At 39.5% G+C, this 20,975-nt stretch overlaps 1 protein-coding gene across 1 annotated transcript in view; it reads left to right on the top strand.

The window, feature by feature from the left end:
- The window catches only part of PREP (prolyl endopeptidase), a 177,007-nt gene that overhangs the window by 15,410 nt on the left and 140,622 nt on the right, over positions 1-20,975 (top strand). Inside the window, exons 3-6 of the mRNA XM_065400874.1 lie at positions 6,199-6,332; positions 8,614-8,744; positions 17,917-18,126; positions 19,423-19,544. Of these exons, the coding sequence (XP_065256946.1) occupies positions 6,199-6,332; positions 8,614-8,744; positions 17,917-18,126; positions 19,423-19,544 (597 nt within the window). The remainder of the gene's footprint in view (positions 1-6,198; positions 6,333-8,613; positions 8,745-17,916; positions 18,127-19,422; positions 19,545-20,975) is intronic.

Genomic DNA, 20,975 nt, shown 5'->3' with positions numbered 1-20,975 from the left:
TAGCATATCAGGTACGTAAATATCTTGCAACGCTGGCTACAACAGTGCCATGCAAATGCCTGTTCTCACTTTCAGGTGACCTTGTAAATAAGAAACAGGCAGCTTTTTCTCCCATAAATGTAAACAAACTTGTTTGTCTTAGTGATTGGCTGAACAAGAAGTAGGACTGAGTGGACTTGTAGGCTTTGAAGTTTTACATGGTTTTCGTTTTGAGGGAAGTTATGTAACAAACAAACAAATCTACATTTATAAGCTACATTTTCATGGTAAAGAGATTGTACTACAGTACCTGTCAGAGGTGAATTGAAAAATACTATTTCTTTTGCTGCTTTTTCCAGTGCAAATATTTGTAATAAAAAATAATATAAAGTGTGCACTGTACACTTTGTATTCTGTGTTGTAATGGAAATCAATGTATTTGAAAATGTAGAAAAACATCCACAAATATTTACAATTTAAATTGGTATTCTATTATTAACAGTGCAATTAAAACTACAATTAATCGAGTTATTTTGTTTTGAGTTAATCACTTGAGTTAGCTGTGATTGACAGCACTAGTAAAATAAATATATATACATTCAATATGTTGAATATTTTAAAACACAACTGTTGAGTGTGTGTGTGTGTGTATATGTGTATATATGTGTGTGTATATGTGTTTTATATATATATATATATATATATATATATATATATATATATATATATATATATATATATATATATATATATATATATATATAAAACAATTTTTTCCCCTGGTTTTCATCAAAACCAGAAACTTTGAAATCTTTATTTTTATTTTTTTTCCATTCTCCCTCCCCTTCTTCTCTTTTCCTTATTTATTTTTGCAACTCAGTGCAGTAGGATAAACTGTCTAGATTTTTTTCACCTTTTCTTTAATTGCTCTGTAATTTCTCAAAGCTTCCTCAAGTTTGGAAATGATAGTTGCAAAAGGAGAAATGAAACTCTTTAACTGTTACTGTGTAACTCTTTATTAGAGAAGTGTTGAGAAATGTATAAAGAACTGAGAGAGGGAGGGAGAAGGGGGAGGAATCTGGAAATAATTCCCAATCCCTGTGAGATGAAAACTTTCTTTCTTTTTTTCTTTTTTTTGGGGGGGGGGGGAGGGAAGGAAATTTTGCTTTTTTTTTTTTTTTTTTTTTTTTTTTTTGACCAGATTTAGCAGTTTTCTTAACTGCTGTTCAATTCCTGCCAGCAGATGATCTAGAACTGCCCCTCGTATCCTCTTGTGGTGGTTTGCAGATATTTGGGGATGTTCCGTAACTCTGTAAAGTATTGTAAATTCACTCAGATCTGAGGGGACTGTCCCCCTGCAGTATGGCTGCTGTGACACCCACCTTTATCAGGGCAATCGGTAGAGTGCAGTGGTGTACATTTCTTGCATTCCTGTTGCCCTGCATCAGGTCAGTTGAGCACTGACGTAAATAGAATGAAGGTATTTCAACTCCCTTTAGATTTATGTAACAAACAAGAGATGGCAAAGCCAGCAGACAGCAATAAGTTTTATTTTTCTCTGGGTAACCTTTTTAATGCAGCTAACACAGATTAGCCGTCCTTTGCTTTATTCTTTTTTCCTCTTTACTTTCCTTGAAATTGGAGCTTCTTGTGGGGTGTTCGTGTGGTTTTGGGGGGTGGTGGTGGTAGTGGTTGTTTGTTGTTTTTTATTTTTAATAATTTCTTCCCCCCCCCCCCCCCTTAGGTGTCCCTTCCTTCTGTGTCTTACACAGAAAAATTGTTTCCTCCAGCCACAATTCTGAGTAAATCCATAGTAGAAAAGTATACTGGTGTGCATTACTTTTCTCTTGCTGCAGTACTGGAAATACCCTACTATTGAGCCCTTTCTTTGCTGTCAGCAGTCATATAACTGTTTTTAGTCAACAGCTCACCTCCGCCGAAGTGAGATGTTGAACATTGGTAGAGCAGGGCATCGGGATACTAGGGTGGAAGTTGAGAGTTGATGTTGATAGGGGGACAGAAGGAGGGGGCTGAATAGGGAGGAAGGTTGCTGGGAGGGTTGTCTAGTGCATTTAACTGATATGTAATTTGTAACAAGACACCTGCCACCCTATTGTGTTTGCTTGTATGTCATATCCCATTCCCTCAGCCTTCATCTGATTTTTGTTTTAATAGAATGTGTGCTTTTGGGGCAAGGACTATGCCTTCTTCGGTGTTGGAAAGTGCCTAGCATGCTTTGGACATTAACACAATATAAGTAATTATAAAACCAGTATATCCTTCATTTAAATTGCTGATATGAAACTGTGGAAAAATACATAAGTGCATTTGGGTTTTTTGTGCTCTGACAGGGAATGCAAAAGAAATGTGGCTATTACTATAATCTAACTGGATTTAAGATTAAACAAATAAGGGAAAAATGTCTTTTTGGTAGGCGCTATGGTAAGCAGCAGAAGTGCTAACAGAACGAGTTATACTATTTTTGAGGTTGAACACAGTTACTTTTTTTTAATCGATCTATGTATCCTACATATTCCGCTACTGGATTAGTGAAGAAGATAACTATAATAGCTTTCTGTATAGTGTTTTTCTATATCAAAAGACAATCTAGTATGTTAGAAAAAGACTGTCAAATATTTAACCACGCCTTCCATTTTTGTGTATCTATGTAGAAGATACATGATGGGGTGGTATACTATTATTTATAAGACCTCAGTGCTTCATAGGGATCTGCTAGCACAGGTCTCTAACTACTCAGAGTCCCAGACCTGGGAGACTCTGCTCTGCCCTTTCCTTCATAAGCATTGGGATTCCTCTGATCAGAAACCAGATACAGGGACTGAATATTTCTGAACTACAGCGTGAGTTTGACTTGAGGTTCTAGCTAAAGAAAGAGAGGGATGGCAAGTGGAATATAAGTTAGAGGATCTATTCAAACTAATCTTCTGAAAGAAAAAATTCAGACACAAATTCAGACAAACCTGTAGTCCTACAATGTGATCAACAGGGAATGAAGCTCGCTACTATAAATGCATTTGCTACAGTCTTTAAACATATGGCTGTTCCCCATTTTCTCCTCACTAACTAACTGTGAAGCTTCACTTGGAGTCTTTGTACTGTACAAATCAATCATTTAAAATGGCTTTGTCATTTCACTTTTTTTTTTCAGGGCTTTTAGCTCGACTAGAGTAGTGCATTCTGTGGTGACATCTTCATAAGAAACTGGCTTTCTTTTTTTCCCTTAAGCGCTAACTTGAAAAAAAGCCAGGTTATTTGTATGAAAGACGCACATATTTTGTCTCCTCTTAACCTTTTTATTCTCTCCTTCTCTGCTATTACTCAGTTCTGTACTTCTCCAGATCTTATGCCGTGACATTTGTGAGTTGTGAATTTCAACAAAAAATACAGGATCCTTCTCTGTAGGCTCATGAAAGGAGGGAAGGTAGAGAATAATTTTGATCTTTTATATATCTATCCTGAATGGACTCTGGGTTGGAGGGAAAGTAAGCATTCTGTTTAGTGCCTTTAATTTGGATGTGGCTATTTAGTCTGAATGTTTCCATTGGCAAATTTAATGTGTTCAGTGTATGTTCTATAGCAGGGGTCGGCAACGTTCGGCACGCGGCTCGCCAGGGTAAGCACCCTGGCGGGCCGGGCCAGTTTATTTACCTGCTGACGCGGCAGGTTCAGCCGATCGCGGCCCCCACTGGCCGCGGTTCGCAGTTCCGGGCCAATGGGGGCGGCGAGAAGTGGCGCGGGCGAGCGATGTGCTGGCTGCGGCTTTTCGCCGTCCCCATTGGCCCGGGACGGCAAACCGCGGCCAGTGGGGGCTGCGATCGGCCGAACCTGCCGCGTCAGCAGGTAAATAAACTGGCCCGGCCCGCCAGGGTGCTTACCCTGGCGAGCCGCGTGCCGAACGTTGCCGACCCCTGTTCTATAGAGTAGTGCCTCATTGGCGTGCAATCTTTTGGAAAGTCAGGGTTTTTTTTTTTTATTCTTGAGGGTAGTTGTCTGGATCTTCTCTCAACAAAACTCTTGCAGAACCTATTAATTCTAATTCATTTTTTAGACTCTGCTAATATCCCATTTATAAATATTTTTGTAACTTTTGCAACATACTTTGTGATTGAGCAGAGGCAGGGGGAAATATAGTGAAGTATTCCATAATGGTAAAATTGGTCTAATCCAGAGGTTCTCAAACGGGGGAGGTGGGTCCCCTTGGATGGGAGGGGGTTGTGGAATGTATTCTGGGGGGCATGAGAAACTTTAGGGAGAAAAAAACCTCACTACACACATTTTACCCCACAGCAACAAATAACTGGCAAAGCTGATTCCTCCAGATATATCAGGTCTTCAGATGGCGCTGTGTGTTTTGATGGATTTCTGCTAAGCTTGCATAGTATTATACGAAGTCTTTACCTTAATCCATTTTCTACAACATGATGTGCACAATTAATTGTAAGCATGCATCGCAATCACAGTTTTGCTTTTGCTCTTATTAGAATGGATCAAACGAATGAGCCAAACTCAAGTGAAAAATACAGAAGCCGAAATTGATTCAAGTAAAGTGCCTCTGCCACTTTTATCAGTATATGTACTTGTGTGGCGGGAGGGATGGGGGGCGTGAACTACTACAGACACAAAGAAGGGGGGCGCAATCAAATAAATTTGAGAACCACTGGTCTGATCTGACAGTGAGCAGAACAGGTAATGTGTAAGTATTACTCTGTTCAACACGCCCTATAGAACATAAGAAAAGTCCTAAAGTGTTTGCCCCGGGTCTGATATACCAGTACAATTCAGGATAGCAAATGGAATAAATGTGTGGCTATTTATAATAATTTGCACACGTACATTGTCCCTTTGATCTGCGAATCTTAGTGTTTTGCAAACATTAATTTAATTAAATGAATAGCCAGTGTGTTTGCTATCTACATTCTCATGATGGCGTAATTGAAATAATTTGTTTTCTCTGAATTAATTTTTTTTGTTGGGCATTTATAACTCCTAAATTAATACTGTTGGCTAGATTTGGTTAGTGCCTGTACTAGCAGACCAGGGGCTTATGTGAGTTCCTCTCGCATATGCAAGGTTTGAATGGTACTTTTTACTCCATTGCACAAGAGGTAAATGAGTACTCAAGGTACAAGGCAATGGACCGCTGGGATCCATTTTGTTTGTATAGCACCTTGCTTTCTGAAGAATTGTAAAGTATTTTAGACTGCTATGTAAGCTATAAAGGGCTCCTTTCATCTGCTGCTGAAAAGAACTCAACTCTGGGATAAAATACAGCACCTACTTAACAGCTCCCGGACACCCTACATAACAGTTTTAGGATGTGAAATAGAAGAATATCATTTCTAATTGAAATTGCAGAAGGAACTTGGGTAGGCAAAAGATAATTGACTTGGATTCGGCCTTGAGACCGGGGTTGACATTACTACCCTTTTGTGACACTGAAATTTTAACGTCCACAAGTGATCAGGAACGTGATCATATGTCTCTCGAGAACAGAGACCCAGCTCAGAACATACCTTTATGCACCATTCGAGTCCTCTTCACATGTGTGAATCTCACCTGCTGTCATGAGGATTTGGTTCAGTGCATTCTGAGAAGGAAGAAGTGCTGTCTTCAGAACTGACAAAACCATTCCTGTTTGTACCCTGGGCTTTCTTGGGTTTACTGTCCAGACCAATTCTATATATCTTGTGAGATGTGATGGATTGACACAGCTCAAAGTGTTATGTATGTCTGCTAGTCATACGCTGCCATATAAATACTATCCTTCTTGGTAGAGTACTGGAGGCTGTACTGCAGCTCTGTATACTTCTTGTGATGCAAGTGAAGCTAACATTATTTATATACACACTATAATCTGATTTTTACCCAAGCCTCTTGGACAAATATGAGACGCTTTCTTAAATGCTTCTTTTTGGGGGATGGGAGGAAATCTGGTTTTTGGTGGCTGTAATTTTAATTACACAAGTGTTCTACTGAGAGTCAAGATTGAAATCTACTATTTTATCTTGAATACTTTATTTTCTATCACTTTATCATGATATTATGGAGGTAGGCGTTGAGACACTTCATGGGTGACTCTACACATCAAATACATAGAACAATTCTTTCTGTGCGACTTGTGTCAGAAGATAGATAGTATTTCTTGTAGGACATATAGGTATGTTTGACTCAGTATGTGCATTATTTTTTTACCTTCAGGCTTTTGTGGAGGCCCAGAATAAGCTTACAGTGCCCTTTCTTGAGCAGTGTCCTGTCAGAGGGTTATTCAAAGAACGAATGACTGAGCTCTATGACTATCCCAAGTACAGTTGCCACTTCAAGAAAGGAAAAAGGTATGTAAAGAAGCTGTTGGGTGCTTTTAGATCATAAAGCTGAATTCTAAGCCCTGGTTATAAGTAATAACTAGGATTACTAAATTGGAAACGGGGGGGGGCTGAGGAAATTTTGCTATTTTTACTTTGTGCAATTGACAGAACTTTACGTAGTCATTTTCATTATCTTTCTATGGATATTCTTTTGCTCAAAAGACCCTTAAATATCAGCAGAGGAGCTGAAAGTCATACTGTTTAACAAGGATTTAAAAAAAGAAAATGGGACTATAAGGGTACTCATTTAAAAATTTTAGTTACTGACAATTTTGCCAATTTAAATCGCAGCTTTTGTTCCTTTTAACTAGGCGAGGGTAGAAAGGGGGATGCTGATTTTGGGGCTTTCCTCAAATGCAGAGATGGAGTTGCAGCTTGGGTTACCTTGTCCTATGACATCACTACAGAGACATGCAGCAGTTCTCCAGCAAAAAGAGCAAAGAGGGGACGTGATAGCCTTGTTTGTAATGTCCGTTTGTCCCATGTGGACATTTATTAATTGTAAAAATCCATAAAGAGCCCTTTCTATCTTTCAGTTCAGCCTTTTTTCAGTCAACCAATAGGTTTTGATGCTTTCCCACAACTATCCACAGGTGCAAGGAATTCCCCTATCCCCCTTCCATGCTGCTTCACAGAGATTGGGAAAGGAGGACTACTCAGAAAGTGGTTTTGTTACACAAAGCCAGGGAGAGGAGCTGTAGCTCTTCCGATAGCATCCCTATCTGAAATATGTATTCACTATCCATTAGTAATGATCAGCCTCATGTGAGAGACTAACTTTAAAAAAAATTGTGATTGTTGTACCACTTTTAATCGTATTTATCCAGATCTAGAGATTACATGATATAAAAAAGGCTTTCTCAAGTACATCTTACTCAGTTGAAATAAGGCCTATAAACTTCTTATGGTTATAATATTTAGAAATTCATAAATCATATCATTTCAACTATAAGATAAGAAATAGCAGCTGCAACTAAGCATCTCTGAAAAAGCAGCTATTACAGATACTCTTTAAAAAGCTGAGGGAGCACAAAAAGTGTTCTGGGAAACAGTGGTCCAGTCACGCTAATTTAGTAAACTAGGAAGTGAAAATACCTGGCAACACAGAAGTGAAATTAACTTTAAAAAAAAAAAAAAAAAAAAAAAAACACTTTTGTAGTGATAATCAAGATGACCCATTTTAGATAGTTGACAAGAAGGTGTGAGGATACTTAACATGGGGAAATAGATTCAATATGTGTAATGACCCAGCCACTCCCAGTCTCTATTCAAACCCAAGTTAATGGTATCTAGTTTGCATATTAATATTAAGTGTGCTCACACCTTCTTGTCAACTGTCTAAAATGGGCCGTCTTGATTATCACTACAAATGGTTTTTTTTCTCCTGCTGATAATAGCTCATCTTAATTAATTAGCCTCTTACAGTTGGTATGGCTACTTCCACTTTTTCATGTCCTCTGTAAGTGTGTATATATATTTTCTTACTATATGTTCCATTCTATGCATCTGACGAAGTGGGCTGTAGCCCACGAAAGCTTATGCTCAAATAAATGTGTTAGTCTCTAAGGTGCCACAAGGACTCCTGTTCTTTTTGCAGATGCAGACTAACACGGCAGCTACTCTGAAACCTGTCTCCTGACACTTATTGCTGTGCTAGACCTTAGCAAGGAAATGCAGGGAAACCGTTTCAAATGCAGTTTCTTTTATTTAAAACTTATCAGCCACCAGATACAGTGCTCAGGATGGAAGGAAACCTAAAGGAGTCATTTGCTCTAGGAAGCATATGAGGGGAAAAGTTTAGAGAATGAAAACTGTGAATTATTATTTTAAAAACTTTGAAATAGTAATATTGAGTGCAAAGGTTTTCTAAGGTAAACTGTCCTATGAAGCTTCCCTAACTTGCTAAGATGTCAAAATTGTCAAACTGTTCAGTGTCATGTTGTAGTGTGGAAGTTACTTCATCCTCTATTGTGTATATAGTATGTGTGTGTTTGGTTTTTTTTGTTTTTTTGTTTTGTTTTTGTTTTTGGTAGAAGGTGGCTTACATGAATTCCACATCCCTTTATTCCAGAAGCATTTGGATACTCTGTTGTAAAGATGTCACTACTGAATGGCTTCTGTTTGTCTTTTATGGCTTCTTACCAATCTTTCATACCACCTCCTCCTCCTCCTCCTTCTTTTTCTTTTTCTAGCTGAGCTGGAAAATAAAAATAGTTTCTTTTTTACTCACTCAGTTTGTGTTTTCCAGGTATTTTCACTTTTACAATACTGGACTACAGAACCAACGAGTATTATATGTGCAAGAATCCTTGGATGCTGATGCCAAAATATTTCTTGATCCAAATAAGCTTTCTGATGATGGCACTGTGGCTTTACGAGGTCAGTGAGGCAGGAGTTTTTTTAAGAACAGAGATTGGGATTATTTTGAGGCTACAAAACTATAAAAGTTAGGGGGGTTTTTTTGGTTTTTTTTTTTATCATCAAAAATAATGTTCATAAGTATTTTTGTGGGGAAAGCTATGGGGTCTGATTGGGGTTTTGTCTACTTAAAAAAAAAAAAAAAAAAAAAGGGCAAAAGATAAAAAGATGACTGCGAGGAATTCTCATTACTTCAAAAATTTACTAATGATGGGGAAAGAATATCTAATGTCACTTGGGTAATCTTTCCTCTTTCTCTCAGAACAGGCTGTTAGCTTTCTGGATTGTTTTATAATCCTCATATGCATTTGTGTGATGGACACCTCTAATTCTCAGGTGCCTCAGCACTTTCTAGTGTAGTTTCTTTCAAATGTCAGTTCAAAGTATTTGTCCAGCTTTATGCCAGAAATGGTAATTATTGGGCAAGGCAGAGTGGGAGTTCTCCAGAGTAGTGCTTTGCCTCTCCACTGATTGTCTATCCAGTACAGAGTCCAGTTAAAGATGCTGATCTACCTTTTACAAAAGTTTTTGTATATTAATTAAGCTGTACCTGTGGCACAGTCATGTCAGCCTCATGCTACATCCATGCACAGCCCAGCTGCCTTGAACAAGCAAGGAATGTCTCTAACTTGAGGCAGAATCCTAGTGAAGGCCAGGCAGTATGTAGTTTTCACATGAGTTAGCAGGTTGAGTTAGAGTGTGTGAGGGAGCTTAGGGCTTACCTTAACCTACTAACTCATGTGAAATGTACCCTCTGTAGGCTGAACATTTGGCAATAGTGACCATAATGTAATTAAATTTAACATCCTTGTAGGTGATGAAAATATCAAAACCCCCACCACAGTAACATTTAACTTTTAAAAAGGGGAACTACACAAGAATAAGGATGCTAGTTAGATGGAAATTAAAAAGAGCAGTCACAAAGGTAAAATGCCTGCAACCAGCATGGAGCCAACTTAAAAACACTATAACAGGCTCAGACTAAACGTATACCCTAAATCAAAAAAGACAGTAGGAGGGTCAAAAGAATGCCACCATGGCTAAACAGTGGAGGATGGTAGAGGCAAAAAAGGCATCCTTTAAAATATGGAAGTCAAATTCTAATGAGGAAAATAGGAAGGAACATAGACACTGACAAGTAAATTTAAAAAATATTTAAAGTACATCAGAAGCAGGAAGCCTGCCAAACAAGAGTGGGGCCACTAGATGATAGATGTGCTAAAGGAGCACTCAAAGAAGACAAGGCCATTGCAGAGAAACTAAATGAATTCTTTGCATCGGTCTTCACTGTAGAGGATGTGGGGGATATACCCACATTAGAGCTGTTCTTTGGTAGCGACAAAATCTGAAGTACTGTCCAACTTGATGTGTCAATAGAAAAATTTTAGAACAGATTCATCAATAAACTGTAGTAAGTCACCAGGACCAGATGGTATTCACCCAAGAGTTCTGAAAGAATTTAAGTATAACATTACAGAACTAGTAACAGTAGTGTATAACCTATCACTGAAATCAGCCTCTGTACCAGATGACTGGAAGGTAGCGAATGTAATGCTGTCTTTTTAAAAGAGGCAATCCTGGCAATTACATTCAGGTGAGCCCAAATTAAGTACTGGTACCCAGTACTTATGTAAAGGGAAGTCATGCCTCATTGATCTATTAGAATTCCTGGAGGGAGCCAACAAGAATACAACCTAATATCTTTCTTTGACAGTTCAACAAGCCTTGTGGATAAGGGAGAAGCAGTAGATGTGACATATCTCGAGTTTAGTAAGGCTTTTGATACTGTCTCACATGACTCTCTCATAAGCAAACTATGTCAATATAACTTAGAGAAACCTACTATAAGGTGGGTGCCCAATTGGTTAGAAAACTGTACTCAGAGAGAAGTTATAATTGGTTCACTGTCAAGCTGTAAGGGCATATTGAGTGGGATCCCACAGGAATCTGTCCTGGGTCCAGTTCTATTCAATATCTTCATAAATGATTTGGATAGTGTCATAAAGAGTACACGTATGAATTTTGCGGACAGTATGAAGCTGGGAGGGGGTGCAAGAGTTTTGGAGGACAGGATTAGAATTCAAAATGAACTTGACAAACTGGAGAAATGGTCTGAAATAAATAGGATAAAATCAATACGTGCAAATGTGAAGTACACCACTTAGGAAGGAACAATCAATTGCATAAGTACACAATGGGAAATGACTGCCTAGGAAGGAATCCCACAGAAGAGGATCTGGTGGCTATAGTGGATCACTAACCTAAATATGAGTCAATAATGTAATACTGTTGCAAAAAAAAAAACAACGAACACCATTCTGGGATGTATTCGCAGGAGTGTCGTAAGCAAGACATGAGAAATAATTCTTCTATTCTACTCAACACTGAAAAGGCCTCAACTGGAATACTGTGTTCAGTTCTGGGCACCAGACTTTGGGAAAGATGTGGACAATTTGGAGAAAGTCCAGAGGAGAGCAACAAAAATGATTAAAGGTCTTGCAAACATGACCTACAAGGAAAAAATTGGGTTTATTTACTCTGGAAAAGACTGAGGGGAGACATAAGAGTCTTCAAATATGTAAAATGTTAGAAATTGGAGGGTGATAAATTGTTTTCCTTATCCACTGAGGACTGGACAAGAAGTAATAGGCTTAAGTTGGAGCAAGGGAAATTTAGGTTAAAACTTTGTAAGTGTAAAAGTAGTTGAACACTGGAACAAATTACCTAGGGAAGGTGTGGAATCTCTGTCATGGGAGGTTTTTTAGAAAAGATTAGACAAACACTTGTCAGGGATGGTTTTGATAATACTAAGTCCTGCCTCAGTGCAGGGGACTGGACTAGATGACCTATCGAGGTCCCTTCCAGTCCTACATTTCTATAATTCTGTGTGGATAAGGGTGATCCAGTTGATATGGTGTACTTGGATTTTCCAAAAGCCTTTGACAAGGTCCCTCTGAGGAAACTGAGAACATGTCTACACTGTGATTAAACACCGGCAACTGGCCTTTGTCAGCTGACTTGGGCTCCTGGGACTTGGGCTATGGGGCTGTTTAATTGCAGTGTAGAGATGGTTGGGCCTGGGCTCTGGAACCCTTCCCCCTCATGAGGTCCTTGAGCCCAAGTCTGAACACTACACTGCAATTAAACAGCCCCATAGCACGAGTCAGCTGACATGGGCCAGCTGCAGTTGTTTAATTGCAGTGTAGACATATCCTAAGTAGCCATGGGATAAGAGTGAAGGTCCCTTTGTAGATCAGTAACTGGTTGCAAGATAGGAAACAAAGGGCAGGAATAGTTAGTCAGTTTTCACAATGGAGAGGGATGAAGAGTGCAGTCCTCCAAGGATCTGTATTTGACCTGTACTGTTCAATATATTCATTAATTATCTGGAAAAGGGCATGAACAGTGAAGTGGTGAAGTTTGCAGATGATACAAAATTATTCAAGATAAGTCCAAAGCAGGCTGTGAGGAGTAACAGAGGGATTTCACAAAACTAGGTAACAGGGCAACAATGTCAGATGTAATTCAACATAGATAAGTGCAAAATAATGCACATGGGGGAAAAATAATCCCAACTATACATATATAATAGATTCTAAATTAGCTGTTATCACCCAAAAAAGTGGTCTTGGAGTTACCATGGATAGTTCTCTGAAAACATCAGCTCAGTGCATCGCAGCGATCTAAAAGGCTAACAGTATGTTTGGAACTATTAGAAAAGGAATAGAAACTAAGACAAAAAATCGTAATGCCAATCTATAAATCCATGGAGCACCCATGCTTTGAATACTGTGTCCAGTTCTGGTTGCCCCATCTCAAAAACGTTCTAGTGGAACTGGAAAAGGTTCAGAGAAAGGCAAGAAAGATGATCACAGGTAAGGAACAGTTTCCACATGAGGAGGGACTAAAAAGATTAGGGCTGGTCAACTTAGAAAAGAGACAACTAAGGGGGGATATGAGACACGTCTATAAAATCATAAGCGGTATGGAAAAAGTAAATAACACTTCGCTGTTCACCCTGTTTATTTACCTTTTCAAACAATACAAAAACCAGGAGTTACCTGATTAAATTAAGAGGCAGCATGTTTAATTCAAACGAGAATGTCCTTCTCTCACAAAGCACAACTAACCTGTGGAACTCATTGTCATGACGTATGATGGCCAAAAGTATAACTAGTTTTAAAAAAGACCTAGATACGTTCATGGAGGATTAGTCCATCAGTGACTATTAGCCAAGATGGTGAGTGATCCAACCCATGCTCAGGCAACCCTAACCCTTTGACTAGCAGGGAGTGAAAGACTGATAGATCATTCCATAATTGCCCTGTTCTGTATACTCCTCCTGAAGCTCTGTTGGGAGACAGGATAGTTGACAATAGTCTGGCTCAGCATGGCAGCTCTTATGTTCTTACCTCAAGTGAGTTAACACCTTTTTTCCTATTGAAGACAAGACCTCATGAGCTATAAAGGTAGGTAGAGGGGTGGTGCGCCTGTGCACAGGGGTGAAGGAAGGCTTTTAAAAAAAATAAATAAAGCTTAATTTAATTTGTAATTATATTGCTAGTGGAAACACCAGGCCAAATTCAGGCCTGGTGCAATCCATTCTCTTCAGTAGAGTTGAGTTTGTTTATAACCAGACTGAATTTGTCCCTCAGTGTCTGGGCCAACATCCATCTAAGGCTCTCCTGAAAGATGTTGCAGAATCTTGTTTTCCTCTTATGATTCAGATAGAACTACATAAATCTCGGGTCTTTTCCAACTAATTCTATTAGGTCTGATAGTGCACAATTTTTCCAGTTTATTTCTCTATATTTTCTATTGCTTTGCAGAGTCTAACTTGTCTCTGGAATGGCAATCACTTTCTTTGAGAAAGTTTGTCCTTTATGTCAGCCTACCTCTACCCCTTTTAAATTAATTAATTATAAGCCTGCCCCTCTACTCTCCCCCAGTAGCCACAGACAACTGAGGAAAAGGCTCATAGTTCAGATAGTTGTTAGTAGAGTGTCCTCCGCATTTGTCACGTACCAGTCTTTCTTTGTGTAAAAAGGATGGCATGCTAAGCTAAACTCTCAATCAGTGAGCTGTGAACTTCTGGAATCTCCAGGGACTCCAGAAAAGTGAATACCATGTGTTTGGGAACAATTGATTGTACTAAAGATCCCTTCATATAAGAACATAAGAACATAAGAAAGGCCGTACTGGGTCAGACCAAAGGTCCATCTAGCCCAGTATCTGTCTACCGACAGTGGCCAATGCCAGGTGCCCCAGAGGGAGTGAACCTAACAGGCAATGATCAAGTGATCTCTCTCCTGCCATCCATCTCCATCCTCTGACGAACAGAGGCTAGGGACACCATTCTTACCCATCCTGGCTAATAGCCATTTATGGACTTAGCCACCATGAATTTATCCAGTCCCCTTTTAAACATTGTTATAGTCCTAGCCTTCACAACCTCCTCAGGTAAGGAGTTCCACAAGTTGACTGTGCGCTGCGTGAAGAAGAACTTCCTTTTATTTGTTTTAAACCTGCTGCCTATTAATTTCTTTTGGTGACCCCTAGTTCTTGTATTATGGGAATAAGTAAATAACTTTTCCTTATCCACTTTCTCAACATCACTCATGATTTTATATACCTCTATCATGTCCCCCCTTAGTCTTCTCTTTTCCAAACTGAAGAGTCCTAGCCTCTTTAATCTTTCCTCATATGGGACCCTCTCTAAACCCCATATCCCCAGAACGAATTACCAACCAGCGCTGATGAGATCTTCTGGGGGTAAGCGGGTGATCCTGCTAATTATGTTGACCTCTCTGGTCGTTAATGAATACTTGAATATTCTGGGTGAAGTAGTATCTTTTATTGGAGCAAGTTCTGTTGGTGAAAGAGACGAGCTTTTGAGCTACACAGAGCTGTGTGTAGGAACTCTAATAAATTATAGATTTATCACTGCTCTACAGCCAAAATGCTTCTGAAATAAATGTAGTCAAACTTTACTAATTCTGGGTCACTGAGAACGAAAATGATGCTTAAAATTGTTGATTGGCTCTAGTTTTCAAGATATGCTATTGGGTCAGTATATACGACCCTTGACTTGGGAATGGCGGAGGATAAGTGAGTTATAAAGGGAAGGGATCTCAATTTAAACCAGAAATGACTAAAATACATCTTTGACTGGATCTATGAATAAATCTATGACTGGGTTTGGACAGTACTTGCTTTTTAGGCAAAACAATGAATGGTGCAATCTGAAGCAGGTATTGCGTCATACATGATATGAATTGCATCATGTTATTCCTAGAAGTCATGGATGATGCAATCATAACGAAGCTTACATCACTCTGCTAAACAAATTGCCCTATATCAGCTCTAGAAATCATACAGTGTCGTGCTCTCTTATTTGTCAGTGTTTGATTTTGCAAAGGGACACATTTCTGTTTAGCCAAAGTGAGCAGAGATGCCTCGTACTTGTGAGAACAGTGCAGATAACTTCTGCTATGTTTGTGGTGAAGTGACTTTTGCATCACAAAAGCGCAGTATAACCACTATGGTTAAGAAAGCCTATCACCTTTATTTTGGCTGCAAAATTGGAGCTCAGTACAAGAGGTGGGCCCCACACATATGCTGCAACACTTGTGCAACAAATCTTCGCCAGTGGTTGAACAGGAAAAGGAAATCTATGCCTTTTGCAGTGCCAATGATTTGGAGAGAGCCAACAGATCATACCAGCAATTGTTACTTCTGCATGGTGCCTCCAGTTGGGAAAGGTGTGTCAAAGAAGAAAAAGTGGACTGTGCATTATCCAAACATTCCATCAGCTATACGCCCAGTACCCCACGGAGAAGGACTGCCGGTTCCTGATGCACCAGAATCATTCTCACTTGAGTCAGACGAGGAAGAGGAAGAGGATGAAACTTCTGGTCCTGAACCATCAATGTTACAGGACCCACATTTTCTCCCATCCTCCTCCTCTGAACCACACCTCATAACACAAGGTGAACTGAATGACCTTGTCAGGGATTTGGAACTACCCGAGAGTAAGGCAGAGCTGTTGGGCTCCAGACTACAGCAGTGGAATCTCCTGGCAGGTGATGTTAGGGTTTCCATGTTCCGTGACCGTCAAAAGGATCTTGTCCCATTCTTCTTCATGGAAGGTGATCTTGTAGCCCGCAACAACATCGATGGTGTGATGGCAGCTCTCAACATCGTTCACTATCCAGATGAGTGGAGACTGTTCATTGATTCATCGAAGACGAGTCTTAAAGCTGTTTTACTGCATAATGGCAATGTTTTGCCATCAATTCCAGTTGGTCATGCAGTCCGTATGAAGGAAACCTATGACAACATGAAACAACTTTTGAGGTGCATAAACTATGACCAACATCAGTGGCAGCTTTGTGGCGATTTGAAGGTTGTTGCTCTCTTGCTTGGTCTGCAGACTGGATACACAAAGTACTGCTGTTTTCTCTGCGAATGGGATAGTCGTGCAAGAGATTCCCACTACATCAAGAAAGATTTGCCACTCCGACAGTCATTGGAGCCTGGGAGGAAAAGTGTTCAGCATCCACCACTTGTTGAATCAAGGAAGATTTTGTTACCACCCTTACACATCAAGCTGGGTCTGATGAAGAACTTTGTCAAGGCCATTGACAAAACACAAGCAGCTTTTAAGTAGCTCCGTGGAAAATTTCCAAGATTAAGTGAAGCTAAGAGAAAGGAAGGTGTCTTTGTTGGTCCTCAGATTCGTGAACTTCTTCGAGATGATGCATTTGACCATGCACTGCGTGGCAAGGAAAAGACGGCATGGAAAGCCTTCCAGTTAGTGGCAATAAATTTTCTCGGCAACAACAAGGCAGACAACTACAGGTTGTTGGTGGAAAACCTCCTCAAGGCATGCAAAAGCCTTGGTTGCAACATGTCACTAAAGATACATTTTTTGCACTCTCATCTAGATTTTTTTCCACCGAACTGCGGAGCAGTGAGCGACGAGCACGGCGAGCGATTTCACCAGGACATTGCAACAATGGAGAAACGCTATCAGGGCAAATGGAGCCCATCAATGCTTGCAGACTATTGCTGGACAGTGACAAGAGATGCTCCATTTAATGAATACAAGAGACAAGCCAAGAAGCGCCGAGTAGACACTGAATAGGACTAAACTATGTACATAATAGTTTTTTGCCTTTTGTTTCATAATAAATTTTATTGATATAACCCTTTTGCTGGTTTTTAAAGTGTTACATAAACAGGACAGGTGAAATATTATCATGTAAAGCAACCATAAACACATGAAAAGACCTAGGTTTACAATTTATGATTAAAACTCTACTATCTACACAATATACATAGACATAAAATGTAAAAACTTAAATATCTTAGAAACAGTAGCCAATCAGTTGTTTTAATTGTCATATTTGAATTCAGCACATCAAAATACATAATAAATAGCACATTTTATCTCTGAAGCAGACGACTTCTCAAAAATTGTAGACCAGTGTTATAGGGTCAAACAGTGCGAATTTTGAAAGCTGCATTTGGAAAAAAAGTGTGCCCCTTCCCAATTTAATTACAGACAGGTTTTTAGGAGGGAGCGACTTGAACACTGCAGAGCCCACCAGTAAAGTGCAATGCCTCCTCAATTCAGCCGTGGTTTACTTTAAGCAGTGGATTGGAAGTGACAGACGCACTAAATAGTTCCATCAGTGGCAGCTCTGGGAGTAGAAATTAAGAGTCCTGCCTCGCTGTCTTTTGGGATAACCACTAGACAGCACTCCTTCTAGTTACTACATATGTATATAAATAACTTGCATCACCACTTCATGTTGGAAGATGGTAAGATGCTTCCAACCTAAAGATATGCAGTAGATGAGAGATGGCCAGCAACCAAAAATCACTGGTGCTGCCAGTGCATTCACTACTAGTTGCTGGCGGAGGGAGGAGCCACAACCTACTTCAGTTTTTTAAAACCAAAAAAAAAAAAAAGTGTGCTCTAAATGTTTATTTAAAAGTGAAAGTTATTTTTTTAATGCTTTTCAACTTTAAACTGGTGACATGCTTCTGTCTGTCTGTGGCAAATGGTAGAAAGTTGTGCAGCCAAATAGAAAGAGTGACCCAGGCATTTGTTTGTCTTTATCTGTAGGTTATGCATTCAGTGAAGATGGTGAATACTTTGCTTACGGTCTGAGTTCCAGTGGCTCAGACTGGGTAACTATCAAGTTTATGAAAGTGGACGGTCCTGAAGAGCTTCCAGGTACGCTGGAAAGGGTTAAATTCAGTTGCATGGCTTGGACCCATGATGGAAAAGGCATGTTCTACAACTGCTATCCAAAACAAGATGGGAAAAGTGATGGTAAGTATGCCTTGAATCAGTGGAGAAAAGTAACCCCTTTTTTCAAGAGGTGCGTGTAATAGTGGCTAGGAAATTGTTTTACTTGAGCACTGTTTAACCACATCCATGGCAAGTTGCCCCAGGAAATTTCCTTAGGCAGTTGAGAAATGTGTAGAATATTGATTGACCTCTTGATTGCTACTTCTACAAGTACTGTATACTGCACTCTCCATTCCTGCAAAGACTTAACGTACATATGCGTTCCCTGATCATCGTGGTAAAGGTGTGTAAGTCTTTGAATGATCAGGGCCTAAATCCGTATACATGATTTTTCCTTTATAAGTGTTTTTTTTTCCTGTCTCTCCTTTCTTGTCCTTTGTTTATAAAAAGAAATTTACTCATCTTTCTTTCCACAGTGAGGTTTTTGAAGATCTTGTACCAAGCACTTTTTGTTAAACATACTGGGAGCAAGTCTTTCTCTTATTTTTACACATTCAACTGCAATGGAACTATAATTTGGACAAACTTCCAAATTTGGTACCTTGCCTTGTCCTTTTTGCATTGAAATAATGCTCTAAGTTCAGAAGTAAAAAAATCACATAGCAGTGCTGTAGTGTAAATCTAGATGTATTTGGTAAGGATTGAGTTACTGACTAAACTGCATCTGTCTGTCACTCCTGAACATTTAAAACAAACAAATGGTTAATCAGAAGAAAAGAAAAAGAAAAACAGGAAATGCAGACCTAAATGTTAAATGCCCAAAAATTACTGGGCCAATATTCTTTTTTACCTTGATTTGATTAAACAAAATCTAATGGCATGGATTCCTATTTTCCTATCCCAAACTTTATGTAGCACTTCATGCAAAGCCTTAAAATATCACTTCTTGATTTTCAGCAAGTATTATTATATGAACACTAACTGATAACATTGGTATCGCTAGGATATTATCTTATTAAACATCTAAATATCTTACTTATTAAAAGGGATGACTATAAATGGCATCTCATGTTACATGATGCCAAAACCTACTCAGATATTTTGGACTCCTTGAATAATGTTTGCAGTTACTGATGGCTTCCAGAAAATGGAGCATGAAACAATGAGTCCTGAAATTAGCAATATTTGTCATACCTGCTTCTCCCCCGAATACACACCCTTCTTGTGTAGTGAGAATAAGAATGGCTGCTGACCCGTATCCGGCTGCAATCCTTGAATAACTCCTTTCACCACAAGTGTGTGTACGGCGGCAGAGAAGCTTGCAAAAAGTTTATGGTGTTAATGAAAATTAAATAATTCCCTTCTGAATTATACCAGGCACTGAGACCTCCACTAATGTGCACCAGAAGCTGTTTTATCACATCCTTGGGACTGACCAGTCAAAAGATGTTTTATGTGCCGAATTTCCTGATGAGCCAAAATGGATGGGTGGAGCTGAGGTAAATTGCACACTTTATGCATGTTCAGCCTCTTTGATTAAGCCAAACTGTAATATTTATTACAAACAAAAAAATCTATGTTAAGACCATTATTAAGGTTGCAAAGTCAAAGGTTCAAAAGTTAGGAAGTGCCAGAATTAAAGCTACTTATACAGTTTTAATTCGGTCGTTCTGTGCATCTGCATTATGATACAGACTTTAATTTAATGATCTCATACTATTTTTTTTCCCCTTGGGATCCTGCGTCATTCAGCACAAAGTTTGGACAAGCTCTGGGGATGAAGCAGGGTAGTGTAGTGAAGGAGACTGTTGTCTATAGGCCCCCTGGCTCATTTGTTGTGGAAGTTGGAAGGTGCATTGCGAATGAGGCAGAGTATGTGCAGGAAAAGAAGGGAGGGTTTCAGGGATAAAGCAGGTGAATGCTCTCCTGGAGAATTGGATTTTATCCTTCCCTTGCCACAGAATTCCTGTGTGATGCTGGACAGGCCATGTAAGGGTTGGTCTACACTGTGGGGGGGGATGTAAGAAACGCAACTTCAGCTATGGGAATAGCGTAGCTGAAGTCGACGTATCTTATTTCGACTTACCTCGGGTCCTCACGGCGCGGGATTGACGGCCGCGGCTCCCCCGTCGACTCTGCTACCGCTGCTCACCCTGGTGGAGTTCCGGAGTCGACGGGAGCGCGTTCGGGGATCGTTTTCTTGCGTCTAGACGAGACGCGATATATCGATCCCTGATAGATCAATTACTACCCGCCAATTCGGCGGGTAGTCTGGATGTACCCTAAGTCACAATTTTTACAGGTGATCACTAATTGTGACTGCCTCATCGTATGGAGCCTGACATGAGACCTGGAGGTCTGACTTGCAGAGGTGCTGAGCACTCACAGCTGAAACTGAAGTCAACGAAATCTGTGATTTGAATATTAAGTATATATAATATATAATGTTAAATACTCTGAGAAATCAGGTCCTAGATGTCTTAATTTGGGTACACAATTAGTTAATAATTTTGACCTTGGTCTCGGTGTCTCAATTCCCATCTATAAAATGGGGATAATAATACTCTTCATCTCATAGCTGCCTTGTGAAGATAGATTAATGTTTGTGCAGCACTCAGATGCTATAGTGATGACTACTCTAGAAAAGCCTGCAAGGAAATTAATAGTTGTCTTCAGGGTGGGATTTGAATAGTGTTAAGCAAATAAGCAGAGGCCACACACTGAATAATAAAGATAAAACAAAACATTGAATAGCTGCCATTTAGTGAGCAGCATCCTATGGTACATGGAACGAGGCAGGGTTTTTGTGGAAAAAATTACACGTGATTAAGTAGTTAAAGATACTATCATAATTAAGGCTAAGATTTTGTCATGGATATTTTTAGTAAAAGTCATGGACAAAAAAGATTCACGAAGCCATGACCTGTCCG

This window comes from Emys orbicularis, chromosome 3, assembly GCF_028017835.1.
Source record: "Emys orbicularis isolate rEmyOrb1 chromosome 3, rEmyOrb1.hap1, whole genome shotgun sequence".
NCBI classification, from domain to species: domain Eukaryota; kingdom Metazoa; phylum Chordata; order Testudines; family Emydidae; genus Emys; species Emys orbicularis.
This window is presented reverse-complemented; position numbering and strand designations above follow the sequence as displayed.